The 24,925-nt window shown below is 49.8% G+C and overlaps 3 protein-coding genes across 12 annotated transcripts; 1 reads left to right on the forward strand and 2 right to left on the reverse strand.

Annotated features, from left to right (window-relative positions):
• Window positions 1-37: 37 nt before the first annotated feature.
• DNAJC14 (DnaJ heat shock protein family (Hsp40) member C14) lies at window positions 38-7,894 on the reverse strand. 6 transcript variants are annotated; one of them, XM_047868566.1, is made up of 8 exons: window positions 7,756-7,894; window positions 7,053-7,568; window positions 5,137-6,602; window positions 2,519-2,625; window positions 2,171-2,290; window positions 1,402-1,562; window positions 1,217-1,319; window positions 38-1,016 (listed from the first exon to the last, which is right to left on the reverse strand). In XM_047868566.1, the coding sequence occupies exons 3-8, from the start codon at window positions 6,544-6,546 to the stop codon at window positions 806-808; spliced, it is 2,112 nt and encodes a 703-aa protein (XP_047724522.1). In that variant the 5' UTR covers window positions 6,547-6,602; window positions 7,053-7,568; window positions 7,756-7,894; the 3' UTR covers window positions 38-805. The 6 variants fall into 6 exon arrangements, with proteins under 6 accessions (XP_047724522.1, XP_047724523.1, XP_047724525.1 ...); XM_047868567.1 differs by having other exon boundaries at window positions 7,053-7,201; window positions 7,756-7,886; XM_047868569.1 differs by having other exon boundaries at window positions 38-1,011; window positions 7,053-7,892.
• A 63-nt stretch (window positions 7,895-7,957) lies between these two features.
• Window positions 7,958-12,875, forward strand: LOC125171276 (transmembrane protein 198-like). 4 transcript variants are annotated; one of them, XM_047868574.1, is made up of 5 exons: window positions 7,959-8,628; window positions 9,643-9,902; window positions 10,493-11,074; window positions 11,489-11,649; window positions 11,771-12,875. In XM_047868574.1, the coding sequence occupies exons 2-5, from the start codon at window positions 9,728-9,730 to the stop codon at window positions 11,906-11,908; spliced, it is 1,056 nt and encodes a 351-aa protein (XP_047724530.1). In that variant the 5' UTR covers window positions 7,959-8,628; window positions 9,643-9,727; the 3' UTR covers window positions 11,909-12,875. The 4 variants fall into 4 exon arrangements, with proteins under 4 accessions (XP_047724532.1, XP_047724530.1, XP_047724531.1 ...); XM_047868575.1 differs by having other exon boundaries at window positions 7,962-8,628; window positions 11,492-11,649; XM_047868576.1 differs by lacking the exon at window positions 9,643-9,902 and having other exon boundaries at window positions 7,958-8,628.
• A 187-nt stretch (window positions 12,876-13,062) lies between these two features.
• On the reverse strand, window positions 13,063-21,452 carry MMP19 (matrix metallopeptidase 19). Of its 2 annotated transcripts, none has more exons than XM_047868571.1 (9): window positions 21,334-21,452; window positions 18,058-18,143; window positions 17,019-17,149; window positions 16,567-16,782; window positions 15,835-16,080; window positions 15,276-15,401; window positions 14,514-14,678; window positions 14,224-14,351; window positions 13,063-14,044 (listed from the first exon to the last, which is right to left on the reverse strand). In XM_047868571.1, exons 2-9 carry the CDS (start codon window positions 18,069-18,071, stop codon window positions 13,589-13,591), a joined length of 1,482 nt encoding a protein of 493 aa, XP_047724527.1. In that variant the 5' UTR covers window positions 18,072-18,143; window positions 21,334-21,452; the 3' UTR covers window positions 13,063-13,588. The 2 variants fall into 2 exon arrangements, with proteins under 2 accessions (XP_047724527.1, XP_047724526.1); XM_047868570.1 differs by lacking the exon at window positions 21,334-21,452 and adding an exon at window positions 18,462-18,684.
• Between the last annotated feature and the right edge of the window lie 3,473 nt (window positions 21,453-24,925).

The raw sequence follows: 24,925 nt of genomic DNA on the forward strand, positions 1-24,925 counted from the left end.
AAGGGCTCCACTATATGGGCAAAGAAGAAAGGGAAGATACAGGTTGCCAGTTATATATTTATAGAAAGATAATCCCCTGGCTTTAAATAGATATGTACATACAAATATGAACAAACTTAAAAAAATACAAACCCTTGGATCATAAAGGGGCTGCTGGGAGCCCCTTTTTCCTTCCCTCTCACCCAAGGGCAGAGGGCATGAGTCTGCTTTTTAAAAATTATCAGTTTTGGCCATCCCTGCAGCAACAAGCATGAAGTTGGGTGATTACCCACAAGGTGGATGTCAGGAAAAATGTAGAGTTCCCACTCTTTGAATTCTATGTATAATCTCCTATAATTAGGGCTACATGCTTTCTTGTTCTGTCTTTTAACTAGTATGTTGGGGTAAAGGAGGGGGCTCCCTCCTGAAATGGGTCAGGAAATCAGATAGACTTACAGTTTTAAAAGAGGGGGGGAAGTGTCATCTGCTCTAGAAGCAAAAGACAAAGGCATACAGACCCCAGGGAAATACCCAGTTCCCATGCTACCATGGGAGATACTGTCCAGCCCAGATCCAGGCTCTAGGTTCTTTGCTCTAGCCACCCCCTATTTCTTTGGTATTGTCTAAAGACAAGTTTCAGTTCCTAGGTGCTGGTGGAGGAGGGAGAGTGGTTCTGGGGCTTCCTACAGGTACTGAGTGAACAATTTGAACTTAAAATTTTCCCTTTTTTCAATATTTAAAAATAAACAAATCAAAACTCCATCCTGTGCTATACACAGCCCTTTTGACTCCCTGACATTGATCTGAGGAAAGAAGAGAAGGGGTGTCATCGTTGGAAGGGCCTCCTCACTTTCTTCCGCCGCTTCGGTTTGGCTTCTCCCTTGGGTACTGTGCTGTTGGGCTTAGAGGCTGCAGTGGCCCCAGGGCCAGGCTGAGGAGCTGCAAAGAAGTTCCCATTGGACATCTGGCCTGGGGGTACTTGAAAGATCCGGCTCAAGAAATCCTGAAGGTCTGCAGGAGGGGCTTCTGGGGCTGCTCTGAGGGGACAATAGAAGACATAACGAGGCAAGAAATACTGAGTTATATTGTTACCTGTTTATACCTAAGTTAAAGACATACTAAGTCAGTTGCCAGACTTCTTAAGGGTGAGACATCTAGGTGTCCTAAACGGCATGTCGTCTGAAATCATACTCAGAACTAGAATAGCAGGTAGATTGTTGAAAGAAATAACACTTACCTCTGCCGCCCACTGGTGCCTGGAATCCGAGAACCAAATGAGATGTGATAGGGGACTCTATGAGTATCTGGGGAGATTCCCACACGCTGGCATCCAGCCCACTCTGCAAGCATGAGAAATAATTAGCCAAAACATTATAGTTTTGAGCGTACATAAGCCCATATTTCTAGAGAACAGAAGTATACCTGTGATGTCATACACCTTTCCATCCATTAGCGCAAAATAGGTGATCTTGAGGCCCAACATGCTTGACTCTGCCCAAAAGTCTCCTTCCTCAGCAGGATGCAGTCTATTACACTCAGCACAGTATCTGGCACTTTTAGGTTCCCGGTCCATTTCAAACCTCCTACAACCCAACACAACAACAAAAATTCCTTAATTTGTCAAGCCTGCGGTGTTGCTATAGTATCATCATTATGATCACTTCTCGGCCTTTTGGCTAAGATCAAGTGTATATTTTTTTTTGTTGTTTATTTTTGAGAGACAGAGACAGAATGCGAGTGGATTAGGGGCAGAGAGAGGGAGACACAGAATCCGAAGCAGGCTCCAGGCTCTCAGCTGTCAGCACAGAGCCCGACGCAGGGCTCGAACCCACAAACTGTGAGATCATGACTTGAGCCGAAGTCGGACGCTCAACCGACTGAGCCACCCAGGCACCCCTAATATCCTCGTTATTAACAAAGATGGCTGAAAGATCTAAAATTATCTCCACTCAGTTGTTACATATGCCTACAAACACCCTTACCCTCAGCCTTCTATATTAAATCTAAAAATAACTTTTTTTTTTTATTGCTAATTCAAATCCCCAATCTCTTGATACGATGGCAAAAGCAGAAACCTCAGGGTCTTTTTACTCATCATCTATATCCCCCAACTACCAGAAATACTCACAAGGAGGTCTTTGGCTACCCAATCCCTAAGTTGTGGCTGTCCCATTCCTGTCCTATTTCATACCTATGCTTTCCCTGGCATCGGCTGCACATCATAGTGTTCATTGCCTCTTTGAGGTCATCCTGCAGCTTGGACAGAAACTCGTTCACCGACCGGCTCAGCTCATTCTCTGCCATTCGTTTCCTAAGAGAAGAAAGCCTTTGTAAATGAGAGGGTATTGAGCAAGGGACAAAGGGAGATGAATCTTTTAGCCTCTTGAGGCTCCTGGCCAGCTAGAAAGATAAGCAACCCCAATTCCCTCCACCTCAGAGAGCCTCCTCCAGCCACAAGTCCAGGGACCTCTACTACTGAAGATTACTCATTTACCCCACTTTCCTATTTTCCACTTACAATTTCCTATTTCCCACTTACATTTCATATTCCTTCCGCCTTTCAGGATTGCTGACAATGTCCCAAGCTGCCCGCAAAACCTTGAAGGCCTCCTCGGCCCGGGGATGATGATTTTTGTCAGGATGAACCTACCAAGACAAAGATTTCCTCACAAATCCATTCCAACTTTCTCCCCATCTTAGGTCAAAATAACCTCATATCAAAGTGTTCTCTTTGACCACCCTTTTGGAGAGTCAACACACCTAGATAAGTAATTGCTCTAGCTCTGCAAATAGTTTCAGGATCAAGACCCAGGTCTGTCACTATTAGCTATATGACCTAGAATATTGTATCTATCACGGATTATTGGGAGTATCGAATGAGAATACACATGATATACATAGTACAGAATTTGGCATTAGGGTGATCCGCCATCTCAGTGTGCTTGGGATTGTCCCAATTTTAGCACTGAAAGTTCATGTCTCAGGAAACCCTCAATCCCAGGCAAACAGGGATGTATACGCTACCTGGTATACATATACTAAGCCCTCACATTTTAGCTTTATCATCAATCATAAAGAATTCCAAGGATATTATATCCTCAAACTCATTCTTTTTTAACTAGAAAATTCTCATATATACTTCCTACAACAGTTTGCCTTTCTGTCCCAGAAATGAAATACAGCATATTGTGATCCTCACAGGCCTTTTACCCACTTTTCAACCTTTTCTCTAGGACAAATAGTATCCTTACTTCCTACAGCTTCTTGATTGTTCCCATCCTTATTTTCCAAAGGTACAGAATAAAGCTAGTCTCCTGATGATGCCAAATAAATAGAATGCTGCTAAATCTCCCACATATCCAAGCTTAGAGAACAGCCTTTTAGTCATGGTCACTCTGGGGCCTAATAAGGGCAGTGAGAGGTTCCATAAAAGAAGCCCACAGACACTGGCCCAGAACAAGGAAGAATTCTTACATGTGTTACAGGTGTGTTGAAGATTGGGGGACTTAACTCCATCTCTACTCCAAGAAAACAAGTTGAAAATGAAAAATTTTGTGACAATATTTCCCAAGAGAGGATTATCTGCTGAAAGACATGAAAGTGAGGGGCGCCTGGGTGGCTCAGTGGGTTGGGTTGGGTTGGGTTGGGTTGGTTTGGGTTGGGTTGAGCAGCCAACTCTTGATTTTGGCTCAGGTCATGATCTCGTTGTCGTGGGAACCAGCCCCATGAGCCTGCTTAGGATTCTCTCTCTGCCCCTCTCCTGCTTGTGTGTGCTCTCTCCCTCAAAAAATAAAAATAAACTTAAAAAAAAAGAAAGACATGAAAGGGAGAAAAGAGCTCTACTACTAGTATCTAACTGAGTGTAAGCTGTTGTTCCCCACTCTTAAGAATATGCCCCCGTCTATCCACTAAGGGGCATGAATTTCCCACCAAACTAATTTAGTCCTCTGCTAAGTTACACACCTGGTATATTACTGTGTCTTGAATAGTTAATGGACACCTTGGTTACTCATTCCTATTTGGTGTCATGCAATCATTGAGGTAATTTACACACCATGATTTTTTACCAGTCCAGTTCCATACACTCAAATAGGCCTCCAATGGAATTTACACACATTACTTAATATTCATAATATAGTTTAACTTACAGAAAATAGCAATAATCATCACATCTAAAAATAATTACCTAATATCTACTAATAGCAATTTGATTGCATGCTCGTGTTAAACCATTTCCCTGAAGCATATGGGGCATCACAACTGCCATCTGTACCATGCCCTCTTATCAACAAAAGCAACCCTATCTTGGGGTGTCTGGCCAGCTCAGTCATTAAGGCAACTGTGACTCTTGATCCCAGGGTTGTGGGTTCAAGCCCCAAGTTGGGTGTAGAGATTACTTAAGGCTCGCTCAGTCAATTAAGCATCAGACTCTTGGTTTCAGTTCAGGTCATATGATCTCACAGTTGGTGAGATCAAGCCCCACATTGGGCTCTGTACCAGCAGTGTGGAGCCTGCTTGGGATTCGCTCTCCCCCTCTCTCTCTGCCCCTCCCCTGCTCACACTCTAAATAAACATTAAAAAATAATTTAAAAAAAAAACAGACAACTGTATCTTCACGTATGACATACATATGCACACGGTTTATGCTCTGTTCTCTTTCCTTTTCCCACTCTACATTGCTGGTCCTGAAATATGTTTTCTTTCACCTGGTCCTGGAATAATCACATGCATTTCCTGAACTTTCCCACTCTAGGTCCACATTTGCCTCTCTGGGACAGATAGCTGGATTTCCCCATGTTCAAAAAACCCTCTTTTGTTCAAGGTAGAGGAATTGACAGGCTATCTGACTAGGCCTTTTCTCCACCCTAGTTAGAGGGACTTCACCTGGAAATTCCAGGGTGAGTGGTTCAACATTGAACCACTAGGTTCATTTCTTTTTATTAAGAATCTCATGACAAAAAACTTAAAATGAAGGGAAAGTCAGATCCCATAGTGAAGGGGAAAAAGTCTTTATGAATGTTTCCTAAGAATTAAAGTTACTCCAGCTTCAAGTTGACTTTTTACTCTGCCTTCTCTTTATTCTAGTCTCCCTAAAATTGGAATAGAAAATAAAATTTAACAAAAGAGGAAAAGGAAACAGAAGGGAAGAATACTCACCATCACTGCCAGCTGCCTATAGGCCTTCTTCAGTTCAGTATCTGATGCTGTGGCTTCAACCCCCAACACATGGAAAGGGTTTAACTCATCCTCAGGAACCCCAGCCATGGTCAAGAGTCGAGCCACTTCTTCTTCAGGCTGGCAGTAGCGACCACCAGCTATAGGTGCATTCCCCTGCCTGTCAGTCCTTGGCTTGACCCAAGGCAACTCCAGCCAACCCCACTGAAACATTTTTACCAACTGTTGCCATGGCCTGCTATCTCTCAGCAGAATCAGGCAACGCTGCAGGGTGGGAAAATCCAGCCAAGAAAAGAGCCAAGTGGCTTTACCCCTCCAGCCTAACCTGTCACCCAGTCCCACCAGAAACCGCCAGCCCAACTGTAGACAGCCCAACAAGAGAGCCAGAGCCAAGAGGAGCAAAGCACCCAGTAGCCTAAGAAAACGGGTTAACAGCCCTGCCCCATAGCAACATCCTTGGCTCATAAATTGGAACATCACCTGGGCCCAGCCCCCCAGCCGCCCTGCCCAGACTCCCACCCAGACTCGAAAAAGGTCCAGATCACTGCCTTTCAGCTGCCTGCATGCATAGATGAGATGGCCACAAGTTTCCACATACTCTCCCACCAATACCAGCAGTTCAATCAGCCACCAGAAGCCTGCCTGTCCAAGCTGACACAGTTCCTCTGCTCCCCATAATCCCAGGCCTCTGCGCTTATCTGCTTGACTTCGTTTCCGGCCCAGCCTATGTCGGCCAGGGGACCTGGGATCTCTGCGTCCACCTTCCCGAGTATCCTCCTTGGCTGGAATGCGGTGCCGCTGTCTCCGAGGTGGTTTCTTTCCACTGGGCACACGTGAAAAATCACTGGGGAACTTAAGAGGTTCCTCATCATCATATTCCTCTTCCAACTCTTCATCTTCCCCCAAAACTGGAGAGGTACAATGGTGGCAAAAGTTGCTAGAAGAGCTATCTCCTCCCTCAGAGTAAGGCCCTTCAGGGATTCCAGGGGTTCCCTGGCAGTTGCAAGCAGATGGAATGGAAAGAAAAGAAGGGTTCCCATCCTCCTGGTACCCAGCCTCATTCTCTCTTGAGAGGTCCTGGTCCACTCCTGACTCTTCCTCTGAAGATGCCTCACTCTGATCAGGGTCCTCTCCATCCCTAGGGGGTCCTGGACCCCTTGGGGGGCCATGGCTTGGATCCGACCAGTGGGCTGGGTTTGGGGGCTGTGTGTACTTAGGACTAGAGTGCTCTGTGAGGCAGCGGGTACCATTAGAAGCAGGCCTCGCTGAGTCCCTGAGTCCTGAGAATGAAAGTATTTCAGGGTCCACAGAGGATCCTAAAGTCCTGAGGGAGGCGCCACCACTGTGGTGGGCTCCACACAACCCTCTTTCTCCGGGGTGCTTCTGGGCCATGACCCCGGGGCTTCCTGAGGATTTTAGGTCACAGCCATCATGATAAGTTCTGAGGCCTGTAACAAAGGTATTAAGGTAGGGGATGATCAAGTATAGGACACAAAGAGGGGCTAAATTATCTTAAATTGGGGATACAGTTAATGCACCCACCTCCCTTGTTTTCTCAGATTCTTCTGGAGCGTTCGTTGTCCCCAGCAATAAGCAAATACTCCATTAACCACAACCATGCTCCCTCCCCTCCTCCAAATCCCCTTAGTTTTTCTTCTTCCCCCAGAAAGCTGCAAACCAAAATCTGGGAAAGAGGGAGGTACCGTAAAGGGTGTGGTCCTAGGGTCACTCGTGGGGGAAAAAGGGAAAGACGACCGGAAAGGGGTGCCGCAGGCTGCCCGAAAGGGTGGGGACCGCGCGGCTCTTAAGAAAAACCTGGGGGACCGAGCTTAGGGTTGCAGCTGAGAAAGACATCCAGGAAACCCTTGGGCTGGGTAGAGGGGGTAAAGGTAACGTACCGGAAGAGCGGCGGTAACTCCTCCCCCTCCAGCAGCTGGGCCTAGGGCCAGGGGGAGCTACGAGAGCAGCTCCCCCGGCTCCGCCTCCCGCTCACGCTCTGCTTCCGCCTTCCGTCCCCGCCGTGGCCACCGACCTACGGTTACTTCCACTTCCGGGGTCACCAGGGAAGAGACGGGAAGGAAACGTAAAGGCGGTTGGCGGAGGCGCGAGCCAGTCCAGCAAGCGCTGAGTCAAATCGGAGGAGGCGGTCCTAGGGAACACTGGCCCCTCCCCTTAAAGGGCTCTCTGCTGCCGCCCTCCGAGTGCTGGAGTCCTATCCCCGCTGGCTGCACCGCTGGTGGGCGCTGCAGCTGTGCCTGCGGACTGGGGGCAGATTTTCAGGGTTCCTCTGGCTGTATTCTTGGGCTTTGTAGAGACTGGGAGATAGAGGATAGCCACCGAGCCACAGTCTGTTTCCTTTGCAGACAAAACCAGGGAGCGTAGAGGAGCCACCGCCCCGATCCTTTCCCTGCTGCCTGTAGCGAGGACAGAGGACCTTTTGTATCATGCGGAGGTGGAGCGGCGGGGAGGACGCCCCGGGCTAGCCCCCACCCTGGCCTCCCTGCACTGCCCCTTCTTTCCCAGCAATCTTCGGCCTCCCCAGCGCCAGACCCAGCTGGCGAACTGCCCGGTATAACTACAGCTCCCACGGCCCAGACCCACCCCTTAGGACGCAGCTCCCAGGCACGGTCACGGAGCGGTTCCAGGCGACCAGGAACGTAGCTCCGCCGGGCTCAGGACCCGAGCGGAGTGCCAAAAAACACTGCACTCATCTGCATGCTGCTTTGCGTCTCATTTGCATACCGAGCTGCTCTCGGTCGACGTCGACACGCGCCCCCGCCCCCACGCAGACCAGACTTGGGTCCCCTCTCTGTCGGTCCCCTCCTCTGCACACGCCTCTCTCGTTAGTCCCCCTTCCAGACCCCGTCTTGCTCCGCAAGTTTTTCCGCCCATGAGCCCCTCGCCGGCGCCCCCAGTCCTGTAAAAGCCCCTTCCCCGGGTCCCCGTCTCGACCACCAGGTTCTCCAGAAGACAATACTCCAATTCTCTGGGAAGTGGAAGAAACCAAGCCGGGACTAGGGGGGCGCTGGGACCCCCGTTGGGGCTTTGAGAGCTTCTAATTGTCGAGTTATCGCCTAAGTATTCAGAGACATTTTCTTCAACTTCGTGTGGTGCCCCCAAACCCTTCCCTGCTATGGTTGCGGGGGTGTCTGGTCCCAGCTTAGATCAGTGGGCAAACTGGGTCCCCCCACACATAGGGAAAAGAGTTGGAGGGGCCCGCCCCGTGATGTCACCCCCACTCCCCCACCCTCACACACACACCCTGTCCCCTTCCTCCACCCCCTAGGCTGATTGCATTTAGCTCTCAGGGCTTGGGCTACGACTTGCAAGAGTTTAGGGGGGCAACGAACAGAGTGGCCCTGGGGGTGCCCACGCCCGACAGCCGCCCCGACGCCTAGGACCTCCGGGCAAGGATGCAGCAGGGGGGTTAGGGAAGCACTTCTACCCCCTCCTCTCCTGAGTCCTGGCAGGGTGGTGAGTAGTTAACACTCCTTCCCCAACCCTCTCCTTATTTAGGGTCCCTAGACTTCCAAGCGGATTAAGGTGAGGAGCGCCAGGGATTCCCCACGCCAACCCTCCAGCCTGTTAGGACCTTGATGTCCAAAAGAAGACAGATGAAAGTGACTGCATCCACCCTACCCCACTCCCACAGTGCTCCCCAAACCAGCCCTTCCTTGGTGTTCTCCTTTCAGGAACTGAATTCAAACCCCACTGGCAACCCTGACACCCCTGGGGAAAGGGGGGGGGGGGTGGGGGAGGAAAAGTCCCATCAGTGTCCTGAGGGGAGGAGCAAGAGGCTACCAGGATGTGAGATGTCTGCGGGCAAGGTGCCTGCTTAGTCCAAGAGGGACCATGGGAATTGGACTGTGGCCGGATACCCCTTCCCCCAACTTAACTCCATCTACCTATGAAGCGGAGGCTTCAGAACCTTGACAAAGTGCGGGAACTGTCTCTGGTTCCTTGTCCCAAACTTTTTTGATATGCTTCTTTTTACGTCTTCCTTCCCTGGGGTTGGAGCAGCTGTCCAGAGACCCCACTATGACTCATTCTCTCCTGTTTCTCCTCCTCCCCCCCAGGATTAACCCCACCTTTCCCAGTCCTGTAGGGTCGTATTGAGTTCCAGCTGCAGATTGGGCAAGCTTTGTTTTTAGCTCGAACAGGCGGCTGAACCTTTAGTTCCCAGTCCCACTAATGCCCCTGGGCCCCTCCTTCCACCCACTTAGGACTTCTGACTCTTCCCACCCTGGAAAGCTAGGGAACAAAGTCTCATTACCTTATGAGATTTTAGTTTAAGTTTCACTTAGTGTCCTTGTTTCAGAGGTTAGTAAAGAGACAGCCAGCTCCCCTTGACCCACTCCTGTAGATTTTTTCAGTTACCCCAGCAAGTCCATGGTCCCTCCTGAAATGGGCCTTTCTTCGTAAGAAATAGAGGTACAGAATTCTCAAGATTCATGGGCACCTAAGTTCCTGCCCCCTACCCCCTTGCAGGTTTCCCAACCCCCTCAAGACATTCATGGATGGATGAGAGGAGCTGACACTGACCTTCCCCTCTGTGATCACCTTTTCTTCGGCCATGGAGGAAGCCTTGCTGCCCCTGGCCATGACCTCTGACCCCAGGCCCTTTAATCAACAACTCCCAGAGCCTCCAGACCCAAGATGTGTCTTGGAACCCCAGGACAATCCTGAACTGGCACCCGCCCTGGTGTGTGCTCTTTGCTGCTGCTTTGGAATCATCTACTGCTGCTTCGGTGAGGGCAGAGCCAGGATTCTGGGGGGCAGCTGCCCAAGACTCTCACCCTCAAGGATGATGGGAACTTTCTTCTTTGCTCCTAGGCCACCTCTACTCCTCTATTAGGGGATGCCTACCTTCAGTGTAGCCCCTGCTGCTCTTGCCAGCTCTTCTTGTCCACCCCCCCACACACACATCCATGCCCCCTGACTCTGACCCCTGGCAACTATCATTTGCTTCACCCTTCCCTCCTACCTCAAAACTCCATTCCCACATTATCCTCCATGATTCTTCAACCCTTCCCCAATAACCTGAATCAGCCTGTGCTGATTCCTTCTGCCATCCCTGGAAGGACTAAACCTTTTTTCTATAGCTATTTCCCTCAACATATCCATCTTTCCTCCTAATTTTTCCTCCCACCCCTCACAGGTTTTGAAAGGTCCCTGCCCTCCCTGAGATGATCCCTTTTTACCCCTTGCCTTGTGGTCCCTGGGTTGCTGCTCCTGTCTTCTGCTCCTCGTTAGCCACTCCTCTCCCTTGTAATTCATCAGAGCCATCCGTGTAGATGCCCCCTTTCTGTCTCTCAGTGCCTCCTGCCTCCCTTCCCAGGCTACCGCTGCTTCAAGGCAGTAATGTTTCTCTCGGGCCTGCTGTCAGGAGCTCTGGTGATCTTCCTGCTGTGCCACAAGGAACGAGTGCTAGAGACACAGCTGAGCCTGGAGGTGAGCGCGGGCATTGCGCTAGGCATCGGACTCCTCTGTGGCCTGGTCACCATGTTGGTTCGCAGCGTTGGGCTCTTCCTGACTGGTCTCCTGCTAGGCCTAACCCTGGGTGCCGGGGCCCTGCTGGGCACAGAGCCCATCTACCAACCACCTTCAGCCTGGGTGCCAGCTGGGGGGCTGGTGGGGCTGGCACTGCTGGGAGCCCTGCTCACGCTTCGGTGGCCACGTCCATTCACAGTTCTGGGCACGGCCCTGCTGGGTGCTGCGGTGCTGGTGGCCTGTGCTGACTACTTCCTAGAGGGGCTGGCACTGGGCAGTCGGCTGGGCCAACGCTTGCAGGCACTTCCAGCCTTGCCTCCTCTCTGCTGGTATAGCTGGGTCTTGCTGGGCACCTGGCCAGCCCTGGGGGCCCTTGGGGCCCTGGCCCAGTGGAAGCTCATGGATGAGGAACATGGAGGCCACGCCAATGGTGAGTTAGTGCCATGGTACAGAAGCAGCTAACCTGTGCCCATGTCCCCAGTTCCCAGACTTGATGGGGGGGAAGAGGGGGGAAGTGTCTAAGGTGAATGGGGCAGGGCATCGAAAGAAAGTTAGAGTTGGAGGAACCAACGGTCTGGGTGAGAATGAGGAAAAATTGTCAGAGGGAATAAGGAGGAGTTAGTTACTGGGGACCATTACAGAAGGAAAGGAATATCACAGGGAAGTCCAGAAGGAAAGTGTAGGAGGATTCCAAAGAAGAGTTTCTTTTAGAATAACCAGGGGAAAGATGAGGTTTGAGAGACCCAGAACAGGAAGAACAAATGGGTTTCTGTAGAGGGTGAGTGTGTTTGGGGGTGGGATTTAGGGTCTAAAGAGGCCTGAGTCTGTATTGCCCCCTCCCAAGCAGTGGTCTTGAGCCACCAGCGAAGGCATCTTCAACTCCTTCGGATCCGCCAGCAAGAGGCCAAGTGGCACCGAACATCCCCTGGGGTGGGGCTCTGTGAGGGCAGTTACCGGCGCCAGCTCCCCCACAACGGCCGGAGCCCTGCTGATAGTCTGGCTCCTGTGAGTGAGGGGAGGGGCACACCTGGGGATGGGGCAGAGGGCACTCAGGGATGGTCAGGGTGGGAGGGGGGGCTCTGACCTAGGCCCTTCCTTCTGCCTTCTCTGCCCTGTGCCTCTCCAGAGTTATCTCCAGAGCCTTCGAGAACGCCAACTGGGACCAGGCACCCGGGCCACAGCCCCCCACACCATCCTGGACTTGGATTCTGACTGTGGTTCCACTGTACCCCTCACCACACCTTCTGGTTCCACCCATACCTGAGCCTAAACCTCCACTGAGGCTTCCACCCCAGCAAGAGCCTGGGAACACCCAAATGTGCAAGGCCTGAGCCCACAGGACACACACACAAACTTCCCCACCTCTCAGATTGGGGATAGAATCTGTACTCCAACCCAGACCAACCCTGTAGGGATATGTTTCAGGGACAGGTAAAGGAGAATCTTGTGGGGAGGGGAGAAGAATGGAAGTAGGAGAACCTACCTCTTCCAAAAATAGAGGTGCCCTGGTCCCTAAAGTAACTGACTTTCTAATTCCCTTTAAACCAAGGAGAGCCCTTACCCAAATAGCCTTTTATATATACTTGCCTTGGTATGCCTCACAATGGTAAAATAAAGAGTTTTGTTGTTTTCGGACCTATTGAAAATCAGGAAGCCCACTAAAGCACTTGATAGCTTTTTGATGGGGAGAAGGACACAGAGGAACTCTAGGATCACCTAATCCCTAGGCCTCTCTCATTAAAAGGTAGTTGGCTTCCTGGTTAGCCTTTACTCCCGAGTCCCATAGGCTCAAGCCTCCTTCTCCTACCTCAGTTGGGAGTACTGTCCATGGTGCTTCCTTTTCCCTCCTTAATGTAGGGAAGACGATGGGGCAATGTATGGAACAGCACCTGCCTCCCCCAAAAGCTGGCTATTTGCCCCAAGGAGAAAGCATTGGCCCACATGCCAGAGTCCTGCCCTTTTGCCCAAAGTAGCCTGGTCTTCAAGGCTGCACAGGAGACAAGTGCCTTCTCTGCTTCTCATTGTAGGTGATGCTAATCTCCTTAACTAGAACTTTGTCCCACCCACTAACCCATTCTAACTCTCCCTCCTCTGATTCTCCCGCTCAAAGTCTGTTCCCTGGTTCCCCAGACAGCATGAAGGAAGATACATTCCTCCCCTGGGCAACAAAGCTAGGATGGGAGGGAAGAAGAATATGGGAGCACGTGAATAAAATGGCATTGAACACTGAACCAGGGAGTCCAGCCTCTGCTGTTGCTGTTTTTTTCTTTTTTTTTTTTCTTTTTTTGCATCCCCAGTTAGCCAGGCTGACAAGTCCTCTGTCCCCTAAAGGTCTGATATGATCTTATCAGATTGGACTACGGTACACACAGCTACACACACACACAGCCAGAGGAAGAACTGTTCAGTCCTCCCTAATGAACATGGAGTTAGCCTTTATTAAGCACAAATGTGCCAGACACTGTGCCATATACTTCACAAATAGTATTTCATTTAATGCAATAACCCTGCAGGATTGGTATCCACCTTATTTTGCAGATGGGGAATCTGAGGCTCCGTGAGGTTAATTAACTTGTCCAAAGTCCTCAGCAAGTAAATGTGATTCTCAAGTGTTCCAAAGCCCTTGCTCATTTTACTGGCCATGCTGTTTCCTTGCACTTTATCTAGGAAGAACAGGACCCAGGCATTTAGCTTCCCAGCTTTGCTGCCTGTAAGCCAGGGGCCTGAGTGGTGCCTTCCTTCTACGACTGTCTTCCAGAGAATAGATAACACAGCTGGAAGTGCTATCTAGGATGGAGGAAAAATGTCTAGAGGCTGACCCAGAGTTAGGGAGTCACTGCCCAGGAGGGAAAGAGCACAGAGGAGTGGTGGCTAGGAGTTAGAGGCCTGGGGTCTATGGCATGCCCCTGGTGCAGCCCTCCTGCCTAGTGAGCAGACATTTGCTTCACATCTTGTCATCTGCGAGGGTGACATTACCAGGGAATGAAAGGGTGGTGGAGACTGTGGCTGAGGGGGTAATGTCCAAGATTGGGTCTCTGGGTGAGGGGGCTGTGTTCAAGGTGGTATCTATGGGTGAGGAAGTGGTATCCAAGTTTGTTCCTATGGCTGAGTTGTCAGTCCCTGAAGGAGTGGTGTTCCCACCCAATGGAGTATTGTCTGAGGTCTGGGGACGACAGTGCATCCAATTGTGGGCAGTATCTCTGGGATAGCCTTTCTCTACTCGAAGCTGCTGGTTGAGGCGCCAGTACTGTTTACCCTTGAAGAAGTAGACATGGCCATCCCGCCAACCCATAGCAGCAGAGGGCTGGTCTGGCACTCCTGTAAACAATCCCTTGATTGGTTTAGGGTAGTGGCTGAAGTCAGTTCGGGCCAGCTCGTCCCACTGCCAGTACCCGGAGCCCTAGGTGTGGGGTGGGTAGGGAAGAGAAGAGGATGAGGAGAGAGCTTAAGGATCCCCAGAGGTCTAACCCCAACCCACCGCAGCTGCAGATGATCTCCCCTCAACAGCAAGTTGGCTTCTCAGTGTGAGGTAGCCCACCCCTCCTAAGAAGCTGTTTGCCCTTGCTTTAAACTGTTTACCTTAAAGAGGAACACCTTTTTATTGAAAGGCCAATAGAGAGCTGCATCCAGGTGGGGGTCTACCCTATTCAGCTTCTTGGGAAAGCCAGGAGACATCTTGAAATTAATATAGCGCCACACCTTGTCTCCTGAGTGCATGTAAGGAAAGAACAAGTCATCTCTGTCTTCAGGTGATAGCTTTCGGTCCTCCCATTCCACCCTTCCAGGAACTTCTCATCTCTCCCTCCCTTTTATGGCTTCTTTAATGGTAGGCCCTCCTCAGGTAACACACTGTAAACTAGTCCCTTTACCCTTAAAGAAGTGAATCCATTGTGTTCGAGGAGAGTAGACAGCAGCATCTAGGTTTCCTGGGAGCCCCTCCCAAAGGGCAGACACTTGGAACAAGGGACCCAGCCCTGAATCTGTCACAGTCCACACGTAGTTCCCCTTGAAGGCATAAGTCTTCCCGCGGGGCCCTGAGAGCAAAAGTGTGTCAAGTCAAAAAGAGATGGGTCAAATAAAGACTTGTGGATACCTCAGACAAGCTGATAATCTGCCTTCATCCCACAGGCTGGTCCCTCAGAAATTCACTCAACATTAATTCAAAGAGAAGATTAAAGGTAAAGAAGGAAGACTCCGTGTTCAGCCTCTTTGCTGTTCAGAGCAGTTTAGCTCTGAACAATAAAACAAAAGCCCTGCAGATAGCTGCTCCCCTTTGGGGACCTCACCTTCCATTCCAATAGCTTCCAAGTTGTCCTTCCATGCATGTATAACACACTCTCTAATAGACATTCCAGTAAATATAGTTTTCTCCATCTTGCTAGATTACCAGATGTGTTTTAGTGACCCTTATAGGGAGGCAACCGAGGTAAATGCCTGCCTAACCCACCTTTAATTTGGCTCTGAAGCCTCCCTCCCCATGCCACATGCCTCCTTCCATGGCCACTAACCTCTGCTGGGTATCTAACCCCTGTTGCTCATGCTGAGGTTCCATGTCATTCCCATTTGTCCAAGTCTCAAGTGAGTGGGGTGCTGCCACTGCCCACCTATAGCCTGAAAGGGAAGGGCCTCACCCAGCATCACGGCATCCAGTTCACCACTGCAGGGGTCTGGCATGGGACTGGGTTCTGTAGGCACGTGTGGTACAGTGGGGAGCTCCATCTCTTCTTCCTCATCCTCTGTCTCTGGGCTCTTCTTCCCTGCAAGGTAGCATGATGCTGTTCAAGGAGAGAACTCATAGCAACTGACCTCCCCCCACTCTTCTGTAAGTTTGGCTCAGAGGCCCTGTATAAAGGGGAAAAGGGAATCCTAGAGCGTTTCTCTTGATGGGAAGCAAGATCATATTGATATCAATTGATAGTGTTGACGGGCACCAGAAAGGGAGAAGGAAGTTTGCTGGAATATTCATTCTTCATCCCCGAGAAAGGGCAAGAGGGGAGAGAGGCCTGGAAGGAAGATCAGACATGGAAGTGTCAGAAAAACAGCTGCTGAAAATGAAGATGCCTGAATAACTGGGTAGGAGGAAGAGAAGAAGACAAGTCAGTTCCTGCCATGGAGGTTAGACCTGTCTCTATAAGCCTGAAGAGATGCTGGTCACACTGACCCTCATGATCACCGGGGGAAAAGACTAACCATATAGAGCCTGAATCCCTGCCACATCATCCGGGTGCAGCTTGAAGTGGGGCCGATAACCAGCATAGACAGGGGCCATGAGGGCCTGTGTATATCGGGAGTGCCCAAGCCCCAGGGCATGGCCCAGTTCATGGGCTGCAATGATGCGCAGGTTCACTCCCCGGTAAGTCCGCTCCGTCCAGAGTTCATCTTCATCAAAGTGCACACTGCCCAGCTCTGGGATGTCAGCATGGGCCAGGACCCTCCCTGGACAAAGGCAAGGGTGAACAGGAATGAGGTCAGAGTCTCCTAGGCTAGAGCATCCCCTGCCTGTTACAAACCCCAATTTCTCCATTCCCTTAAAAATTCCATCTACTTTCAGTCTCCTGCATGCCTCTCTCTCTCTCACCTTTCAGATCCCCTGTCATCACCCACTTCTCTCTGGGATGCCCATCACTCTGTTTCTGTACCTCCCAACCATTCTCTTCTCTCCGGCCCAATCCTCTCTGAGATGTGCCTTGAGAAGGGGAACTTAGACCAAGGAATAAGACATAACCTTCAAAGAGGAGGCTTGATAAGGCCCCAGGGAGGTGACCAACTGCCCCCCAAAGGAATATTAGAAGGTAGTTAGAGAGTGTAGGGTGCAGTTGGACATAGGCAGCAGACTGAACATTAAGGTTCCAGAGTCACTAGCTCAAGGGGACAGACATAATCTCAAGGTCTGTGATGTGGGAGCCAAGAGCTGGTACCTACCAGGCCCATCAAAGGAATTGGAGCAGTACAGGCTCTGGCGGCCATGGAAGGAGAGGCGGATGTCAGCCCAGCCAGCCTGCACCTCCCGGAAGGTCAGGGGAGCCACATTGCTCCAGTACCGGAAAGCTTGAAGCAGGGCTGCCCGGGCTGTGTGGGGTGGGAGGGTGGAAGGCAGGTTCAAGATGCGGAAGGTCAGGTGCTTCTTTCTCCAGCGGCCTGGTTATTAGACCAGAAAATAGGTTAGAAACACAGATCCCCTGCCAGCCCCAGAAAGATCCCCTGAGTCTGGGCATTCATTCAGCAAAGCTATGTCTCCAGGCAGGTGATGATCAGGTAATCACCAGGTGATCATCCATTCAACACTGAGCTGGGCCAGGCTGTCCCAATGTCACCTGTACTCCAGAGCCATGCCACCCCCTCCTTTCCCTCCCTTTCCCAGTCTCAGTCCTCACCCAGCAGGAGGTATTTAAGGGTCTTCTGGTTGAAGGGGTCCTCCAGGCCACAACGGGGCTGCCTCATGCGGGCCCTTGTGGCATCATCCAGCTGACCTGACACTGGCAGCTCAGATGCTTCCTGGAAAGCTCTGAGAAGAGGAAGAATGATGGGCCCAGCAGAGCAGGGGAATCTGGAATGACTGGAAACTGAGGAAAGCTCTCTGGCCACCTGCTGCCCAAAGTGGTAGCAGAGAATGGCACAGAATCTCTGAAGCTGATGGGGTCACTCCAGTATCCAGTCCTCATAACTAGGACTTTCTCTCCAGTTCTGCAGAAATAGCGATACTCCAGCTTCGTCTCCCCATCTTCCGTCTCTTATTTGTGTTAGGTTTCCCTCAGGTGTAGCCCTCTTCCCCTACAATTTCTAACCTTCTCCTGAGGAAGTGTCCCGTCCCCCTGCTCTGGAGACTCTCCCACCTCTGATCCCACCTGAGGGCCTGTCCTCCCTCAGCCTTCTCCTCCTGGCTAGATGCCCGCCCCCCCCCAGCCCAGCCTGCTCTGGGGCAATTTCATCCCATAGGCATGTCAGGCATCGTGGTTTTTGAAGGGACTGTAAACATAACCGAAAGCAGAAAGAAAAACTATCCGTTAGATCCAAAATATAAAAAGAAAACTTCAAAATATAAGTAAATGCTGACTTAAAAGTCTACAAAAAGCAACATCATGTCAACAACTCAACTCCAATTCAACCCAGCTCATAGCTTTACATACAATTCATACCTCATGTGGGATGTCACCAATAGTATATTGGATATGATGTGGAATGGAGCCCCCAAAGCGATGCTTAGGGCTTAGGAAGACCCAATGACTGCTCCTCATCTTTGATCCCCATCTCACTCCACACCCCACCACCCAAACTGTGGCGTGTCCTATTCCCTAGATCCCTGACATGGATTTGGGTCAGGCAGAAGTGGGCCTGGGGAGAGGAAGATATGAGAAGAAGGAAAGATGACCTTGCAACCTCAACCTTTACAGCATGTGCCTTATGACCTCTCACCTCAGAGCCTCCATGATATCTTCTGGCTTGAAGTCATCAGGTCCTTCGAGAGGCTTCTGTAGGTATCCATACTGCAACAGGTAATCCTATGATGGGGGTCAGGGTAAGCAGAGTAAAAAGGGAGTTAGTCTTAGGGTAAAGCTTCTCAGTGATCTAACAGATCCATAAGGATAGGGGAGGACAGACATGGAAGGATTAAAGGAGAGAGGCACCTTCAGGAAGGGGCTCAGGTAGAACAAAGGCAAGGAGTGGGAGATGGGCCAGAATAGATCATAAAGTAGAGGAAGGAAGGGAGAGGCACGTTGAAGTTCAGGATGGAGGCCTGGATGGGACTGTGGCCGAGTACCCCGATCCCTTCCTAGGCCTTGGTCCCTTTTTCCCTGGGAGGGGTGTGGAAAACTCACCACGGCTGCCTCCTTCCCTGAAGGCCCCAGGATCCGGCCTGAGACTGTCATAAGGAGTAGGAAGCCCAGCCATAGCCACTGCCAGTTCATGGTCCCACTAGGCAGGAACTCCAGAGGCTGTCCTTGTCCTCTGCCCTGAGATTTCTGGGAGCCTGGGGAGTAGGGCTTGGTGGGGGGCTCTTGCCTCCAGTTCTTTCCACTCTCCAGTCTCTGGCCCTCTTTACAAAACTTAAGGGGAGGGGAATTGGGGGGAGTGGCAGTGGGAGGTGACTAAGCCCAGAGGTATGTTGCAATTCTCCATTAACCCCTGCCCTGCCACAGAGCTTCCATCAAGAAGGGCCCCCAGCCCATTCCCACAGGGTCCTCTGCTGGAGATGGGAAGACTTTTCATACTGCCCTGCCCCAGGGGTGGGCATCCTGGCAGGATGAGAAGCAGAGTCTCTGCAGAGCTAAGGATGGGGACCATGGCTATCCCCTGGAGTTGGACATTCCTGTGCCCCAGGAACCCTGGGCAGCAAACCCCTCATCTTCAACATTCATAGGTCCCTGTCTGCTCTAGGATAGGAAAAAAATAAAATAAAAGTGAAGAGGTAGGAAGCAGCTTAGGTGCTTAGGTTTCAGGTGAAGGAATCAGAGATGAGGTCTCAGTTTCTTTGTACTCAAGACCAAATTAGGAATTTAAATGTTCTTGAAGCCTACTTGTGTCTGCTTTAATAAAAAGTCATTATTTCAAGCATTTCATGAGCCCATAATGTCAGGGTGGGGGTGGGGGTTAACAAGGGTACAAAGAAGTAAAAGGCCAGAGCTTGCCCACAGGAAGCTTGTGGAAGCTTGTGGCAAGGCTGACCCAAGTACCCGAAATGAGGGGAACCAGGATGCCAGGCAGGAGATGCCCCATCCTAAGGATCATGGGGCCGTGGGGAGCCTCGCCAAGAAACCAGGCTTTGAAGCCTGGCTAAGAATTGGATGGAGTAAAACAGTACCGAGGGACACGGACAGTGCAGGCCTTGAGTAAAAGTGCAGAGCTGAGAAAAGCCACTGTGCTCACTGAGTGGTTTTCCAGGGTCTGGATTGCTTCATTCACCACTGACTCCCTAGTACCTACTTCAGTCCAGCTCAATGCTTCAGGTGGTGCTTAATGAATCTTTGTCAAATAACTGGGGTGGGAGAGTGGTTGGGAGCCAGAGTTTAGAGGGGGTCTTGAGTGCTATTTAAGGAAGAAGTGGAAAACTTACATTTTATTTATGAAAAAAAAAAGTCTATTTTTTATTTTTTATTTTTGAGAGACAGAGAACACACGCTTGTGTGAGAAGGGCCAGGGGGCAGAGAGAGAAGGAGACAGAGAATCCAAAGCAGGCTCTATCAGGACAAAGCCCAACATGGGGATCAAACCCACAAACCGTGAGATCATGACCTGAGCCAAAGATGGATGTTTAACTGACTGAGCCACCCAGTCCTGAAAAACTTACATTTTAAAACACTTACTTTGTGTTGGGTGATTTAACTATTATCTCATTTAACTCTCACAACCCTCCTAGGACAGAGGAATTATTCTGGTCTTTTTTTTTTTTTTTTTTTTGGACATTTTTTGTAAGAGAAAATGGAGACCCAGAGAGGGAACTTGACTAAGGACACGGAGCTCCCAGTTGATCTAGGCTATATTCAGATCCCTCTGCTGACTCCATAACCCATACTCTTTCCATGCACCACACTAATGACTTTCAGAGTTTTGCTCTTTGAATGTTTAGGGGAAACTTTAGGGGCTCCACTATTACTTATGCATCATACAATGTTGTGCAGGGAAGTAGGGGTAAGACTGGGAGAAAGTGTTACTGAACTCATGTTCTCAGTAGGATCCCAATTCTGAGCCCTTCCCCACACCCTAGGCTATAAGGCTGGCAGGCTACAGGGGGACACTTCACACTCCAGGGTTGAGGTGGGGGAGACGCCTGAGTCATATTGTTTCCTTTGATGACGCTGATCCCCCTGACCCATCCAACCCTCAACTGGGTAACAATCAGCTGACTAAGTCCCAAATGGCCAGTGACAGGCCAGGAAGAACAGAGAGCTTCTGACTGATGAGTGACAAAGGCCATGACTGAAGCCATCACCAAGGCTGATGTCCCCAGGAAATGACAGAGTTTAGGAACCAGCTCCCATTCAGCCCCCCGCAGGGTTCTTTCTCAACCTTGCCCTTCTCTCCTGCTTTCCGCCCTCCACCCCTCACTCCCTCTTTTTTTGAGAACAGGACATGGTCCAATTAAATATTATAATTTCTTTCTGATTAAAGTTTTTGCTCTTTTTTTCTGAATAAAAGCTATCCTTTGCTCGTTGTCGTAAATTTGGAAAATACCAAAATAAGCAAGGAAGAACACGAAAACCACCACTAAATTCTACGCTTCTACCCAGAAGAGAGTCACTAGCAACATTTTGACTCATTTACTTGAAACTCCTTGGTTCAGCTCTAGCTCCGCCTGCCCAGACTCCGCCCCTGGAGACTGGGGCTGGGATGGAAGAAAAAGTGGTAAGAAATAGAAAAAATAATGGAGGAGGAACAGGAGCTGAGGGTGGTGGGGAGAGAGGAGGACGCAGGCAGGAGGATATGAAAGAAAGGAGATGAATGTGATAGCAGACTACTCTCTACTCTCTCACATAAGTAAAAACCAAAAACGAAAACAAAGACAAAAACAAACAGAACAGGGCAGACCCTTAAGACTGTGTGACAGCATGTTAGTGAGATGATTATTATTATGAAAGGTAGGTGCTCACTCTGGCCTGCCTTGGAAGGCCCCGGGGGAATGAAACCACATTCTAGATGCTAAGGAGCCAGGAGAGAATAGAGTAAACTAGTAAAAGCTGCCAAATAATTTACCTCGTTTAAATCTCAACAACCAGGCTGGTATTATCACCTTCTTACAGAAAAGGAAACCGAGTGTCTAGTAGGTTACTTCGGGTCACACAGCCAGGAAGCAGCAGAGGCTCGGGCTCAAGCTATGATGATGTGCGCAGCTTCCCAAGAGTTTCCAAACGCACCCAAACAAAACCCCCCTACAGAGCCAGGAGCTGCAGGCGGGGCATCTGGTCAAGGATTGCATGACTAACTCTTCCCATAATGGCATGGTGACCACCCCTTCCGCCAGCCCCCACCCCCTGAGCCAGGCTGGCCAGCTCTTTTTGCCTCTGAATTTGTCATCTCTCACTGGGGGAGATATGGGGATGTGTGCAAAGGGTTAGGACATGTGGTCTGCCTGCCCCCAAAAGAGAACAGGAGTCTGAGAGAAAGAACTCCCAAGTTCTTTGGCTTGCTTGCTCCCTTCCTGCAAACTAGTTTCCCTCTCTGCCCACAAATTGTGGTGGAAGAGTTTGTATAGAAATATTATTAATTAAAATATTTGAAACGGTAGCAGGAGGAAGTAGGTTAGATTCTGAGAGTATTTTCTAGTGATCAGGGGCCATGGGGCAAAAGTTTGCAGAAGTCTCTAAATCCAAGAGAAGCCAATGTGTAAACCACCACCCACCCTCTCCGACAGCTACCCTTACCCGAATGGGGTGGCTCCTAGGGCTGGACATCCTGGTATAAGGGTAAGTCTGGGAACTGAAACTGGAAACTGGAGGTGAGAAAAACATAAGATATAACTCACAGGCACAGATACTGCTCTTGATTTAGAGAAATGTGGTGTTAGCCTCCGGCCTGTTTCCCCTGAGCCCAGAGGGAATCAGGAGAGAAGGAACTTTCCCTGGCTGAATGGGATTGAGTTTTCCAAGCTGTTACCCTGGAAACCTCTGTTTTTAAGCGGACCTCCCCACCCCCCCAACACACACTCCTTTAATTAGTCATGAGTTCCTAGAAGCCAGATGGGAAGCAATGGGCTAGATCGTGCACAGCTGGAACTGGTTAGTGACAGGAGAAGTGGGAGGGGTTTGGAGATGGCTCATGGCCTGGGCCAGCTCATTCTGTTCCCAGGATGCTCCAGACTTCCTCAGAACCCTACAAACATTCCCTTATCGTGGGCATTCCCACCCACCCATAGCTCTTCAAACATGTACCCACTGGGGCACTGGCCTGAACTGGCTCAGCCGAGAGGACATCAGACCCAAATCCTTAAGTTCTTTAGTTCCTGTGAGGGAGACCAAGATCTGCTCCTTGACCCCAATTCACAGAAGAAAGTATTATCCCACAGCACTCCCCTGGAGATTGCTGGAGGCTTCTGCTGGTTATACCATTACCCAGGACAGTGCCAAAAGGATGCATGAAGGGATCAATGCTAGCCTCCAGAATAAGGAGGGGAGTAGAGGAATAAAAAGCTTAAGTGGGAGCACCTGGCTAGTTCAATCAGTACAGCATACACTCTTTTTTTTTTATGTTTATTTATCCTTGAGAGAGAGAGAGAGACAGAACAAGAGCAAGGGAGGGGTAGAGAGAGAGAGACAGAGACACAGAATCAGAAGCGGGCTCTAGGATCTGAGCTGTTAGTACAGAGCTCAACACGGAGCTTGAACTCATGAGCTGTGAGATCATGACCTGAGCCGAAGTCAGACACTTAACGGACTGAGCCACCCAGGCATCCCTATAGAGCATACACTCTTGATCCTGGGGTCCTGAATGCAAGCCCCACATTGGGTATAGAGTTTACTTTTCTTTTTAAGTTTATTTATTTATTTATTTATTTATTCATTTATTTATTTATTTTGAGAGAAAGAGCAACCATGAACAGGGAAGGGGTGGAGAGAGAGAGAATCGCAAGCGGGGTCTGCACTGCTAGTGAGAACCCACAAACCGTGAGATCATGACCTGAGCCGAAATCAAGGTTCAGACACTTAACCAAATGAGCCGTCCAGGCGCCCCTCAAGTTTACTTTTTCTCTTTGAAGTGACTAAATTAAAGGGGGAAAAAAAGCTTAAGTGTTCTTTCAGCATCTAGGATTATAACGAAATGATGATATCACAAAGGATTTTTGCTCCTTCTGGGAATGACTATTTTTTCCTTAATGAAAACCAAACTAATTTTTATTGTTTTTCGCAAGGGCAGTAGGATATGGGGAAACACTCTGGCCTCCTGTTCTCACTTTGTGATCCCAGGAAACAGATCTGTTGTAATGTTTGGGGACTGTCATGGGCCTGGAAAGTTCATGTTTGGCTCCCTTATGTATTGGCAAAAAGCTCTGATAGGGGTTTGGCAAAGGAAGGACTTCAGCACTGACTTCCCCCTTTGAAGAGGGTAGTAACTAGATGGGGGAAAGGTGACCCAGGGATAACCCAGTTCTGCATCCACCAGGCCAGCAACCGCAGAGAGGGCTGGGGGTGGGGGGGGGGGGGGGGGGAGGGCGGGGTAAGAAGGCTGTGCTTGATGGGCGAGGCACGTAGGGAGCCGGCTCTCCTTTGCAGCCCATGTTTTGTTCCTAACTTACTTAAGAAGGATAGTGGAGGGTTCACCAGTCTGGTTCTGTTTTTATTTTTTAGTGAATTCATTAATTGACAATGGGGGAAGTATGTCCTGCAGATAGTGAGGAAGAAAGTGCTAAAGGATTTTAAAGTGTCAAAGGGTCAAAGTTCCAGTTTGAGCAGCAGGCAGCTATGGCATAATGAGCACTACCCCTCAGCTGCGAAAGAAGTTTTCAAAATGGGAACTATAGGGGCGCCTTGGTGGCTCAGTTGGTTGAGCATCTGAGTCTTGATTTCAGCTCAGGTCATGATCTCACAGTTCATAGGTTCAAGCCCCGCGTTGAGCTCTGCACTGGCAATGCGGAGCCTGCTTGGGATTCTCCTTCTCCCTCCCTCTGTCCCTCCCCCACTTGCTCTCTCCCTCTCAAAATAAATGAAAACAAACTTTAAAAAAATGGGAAATAGAAAAAGATAATGGAAAAAGAAGACTGTGGATCCTAAAGAAGGCTGTATTCTCAGATTTTTTTTAATCCAGAGGCTATTCTTAATGATGTGTGCATTTGCCTGTTGCCCGTTTTTGTAACACTCCTTAGCGTGTCTGTGCGTGTGTGCATGTGTGTGTGTGTGTGTGTGTTATTATAGGAGTGATGCTCCATGTTGTAAAAACTTGAGATGATACATAACTTCCTGCTTTCAAAAAGGAAGCCAGGGGTGCATGGGTGGCTCAGTCAGTTGTCCAACTTTGACTCAGGTCATGATCTCATAGTTCATGGGTTCAAGCCACACACTATCAGCGTGGAGCCTGCTTGAGATTCTCTCTGTCCCTCTCTCTGCCCCTCCCTGGCTCATGCTCTCCCCCCCCCCCCCGTCTCTCAAAATAAATAAACAAACAAACTTAACAAAACAAAACAAAACAAAACAAAACAAAAAGGAAGCCAGATATTAGCGGGATAGGAGCACACCGGGAGGAAAGATTTGGAGATATTTAGAAACAGAAGCTGGTGGGGTGCGTGGGTGGCCCAGTCAGTTGAGCGTCCGACATTGGCTCAGGTCATGATCTCAAAATCCATGAGTTCGAGCCC

Source organism: Prionailurus viverrinus, chromosome B4, assembly GCF_022837055.1.
Source record: "Prionailurus viverrinus isolate Anna chromosome B4, UM_Priviv_1.0, whole genome shotgun sequence".
NCBI lineage: Eukaryota > Metazoa > Chordata > Mammalia > Carnivora > Felidae > Prionailurus > Prionailurus viverrinus.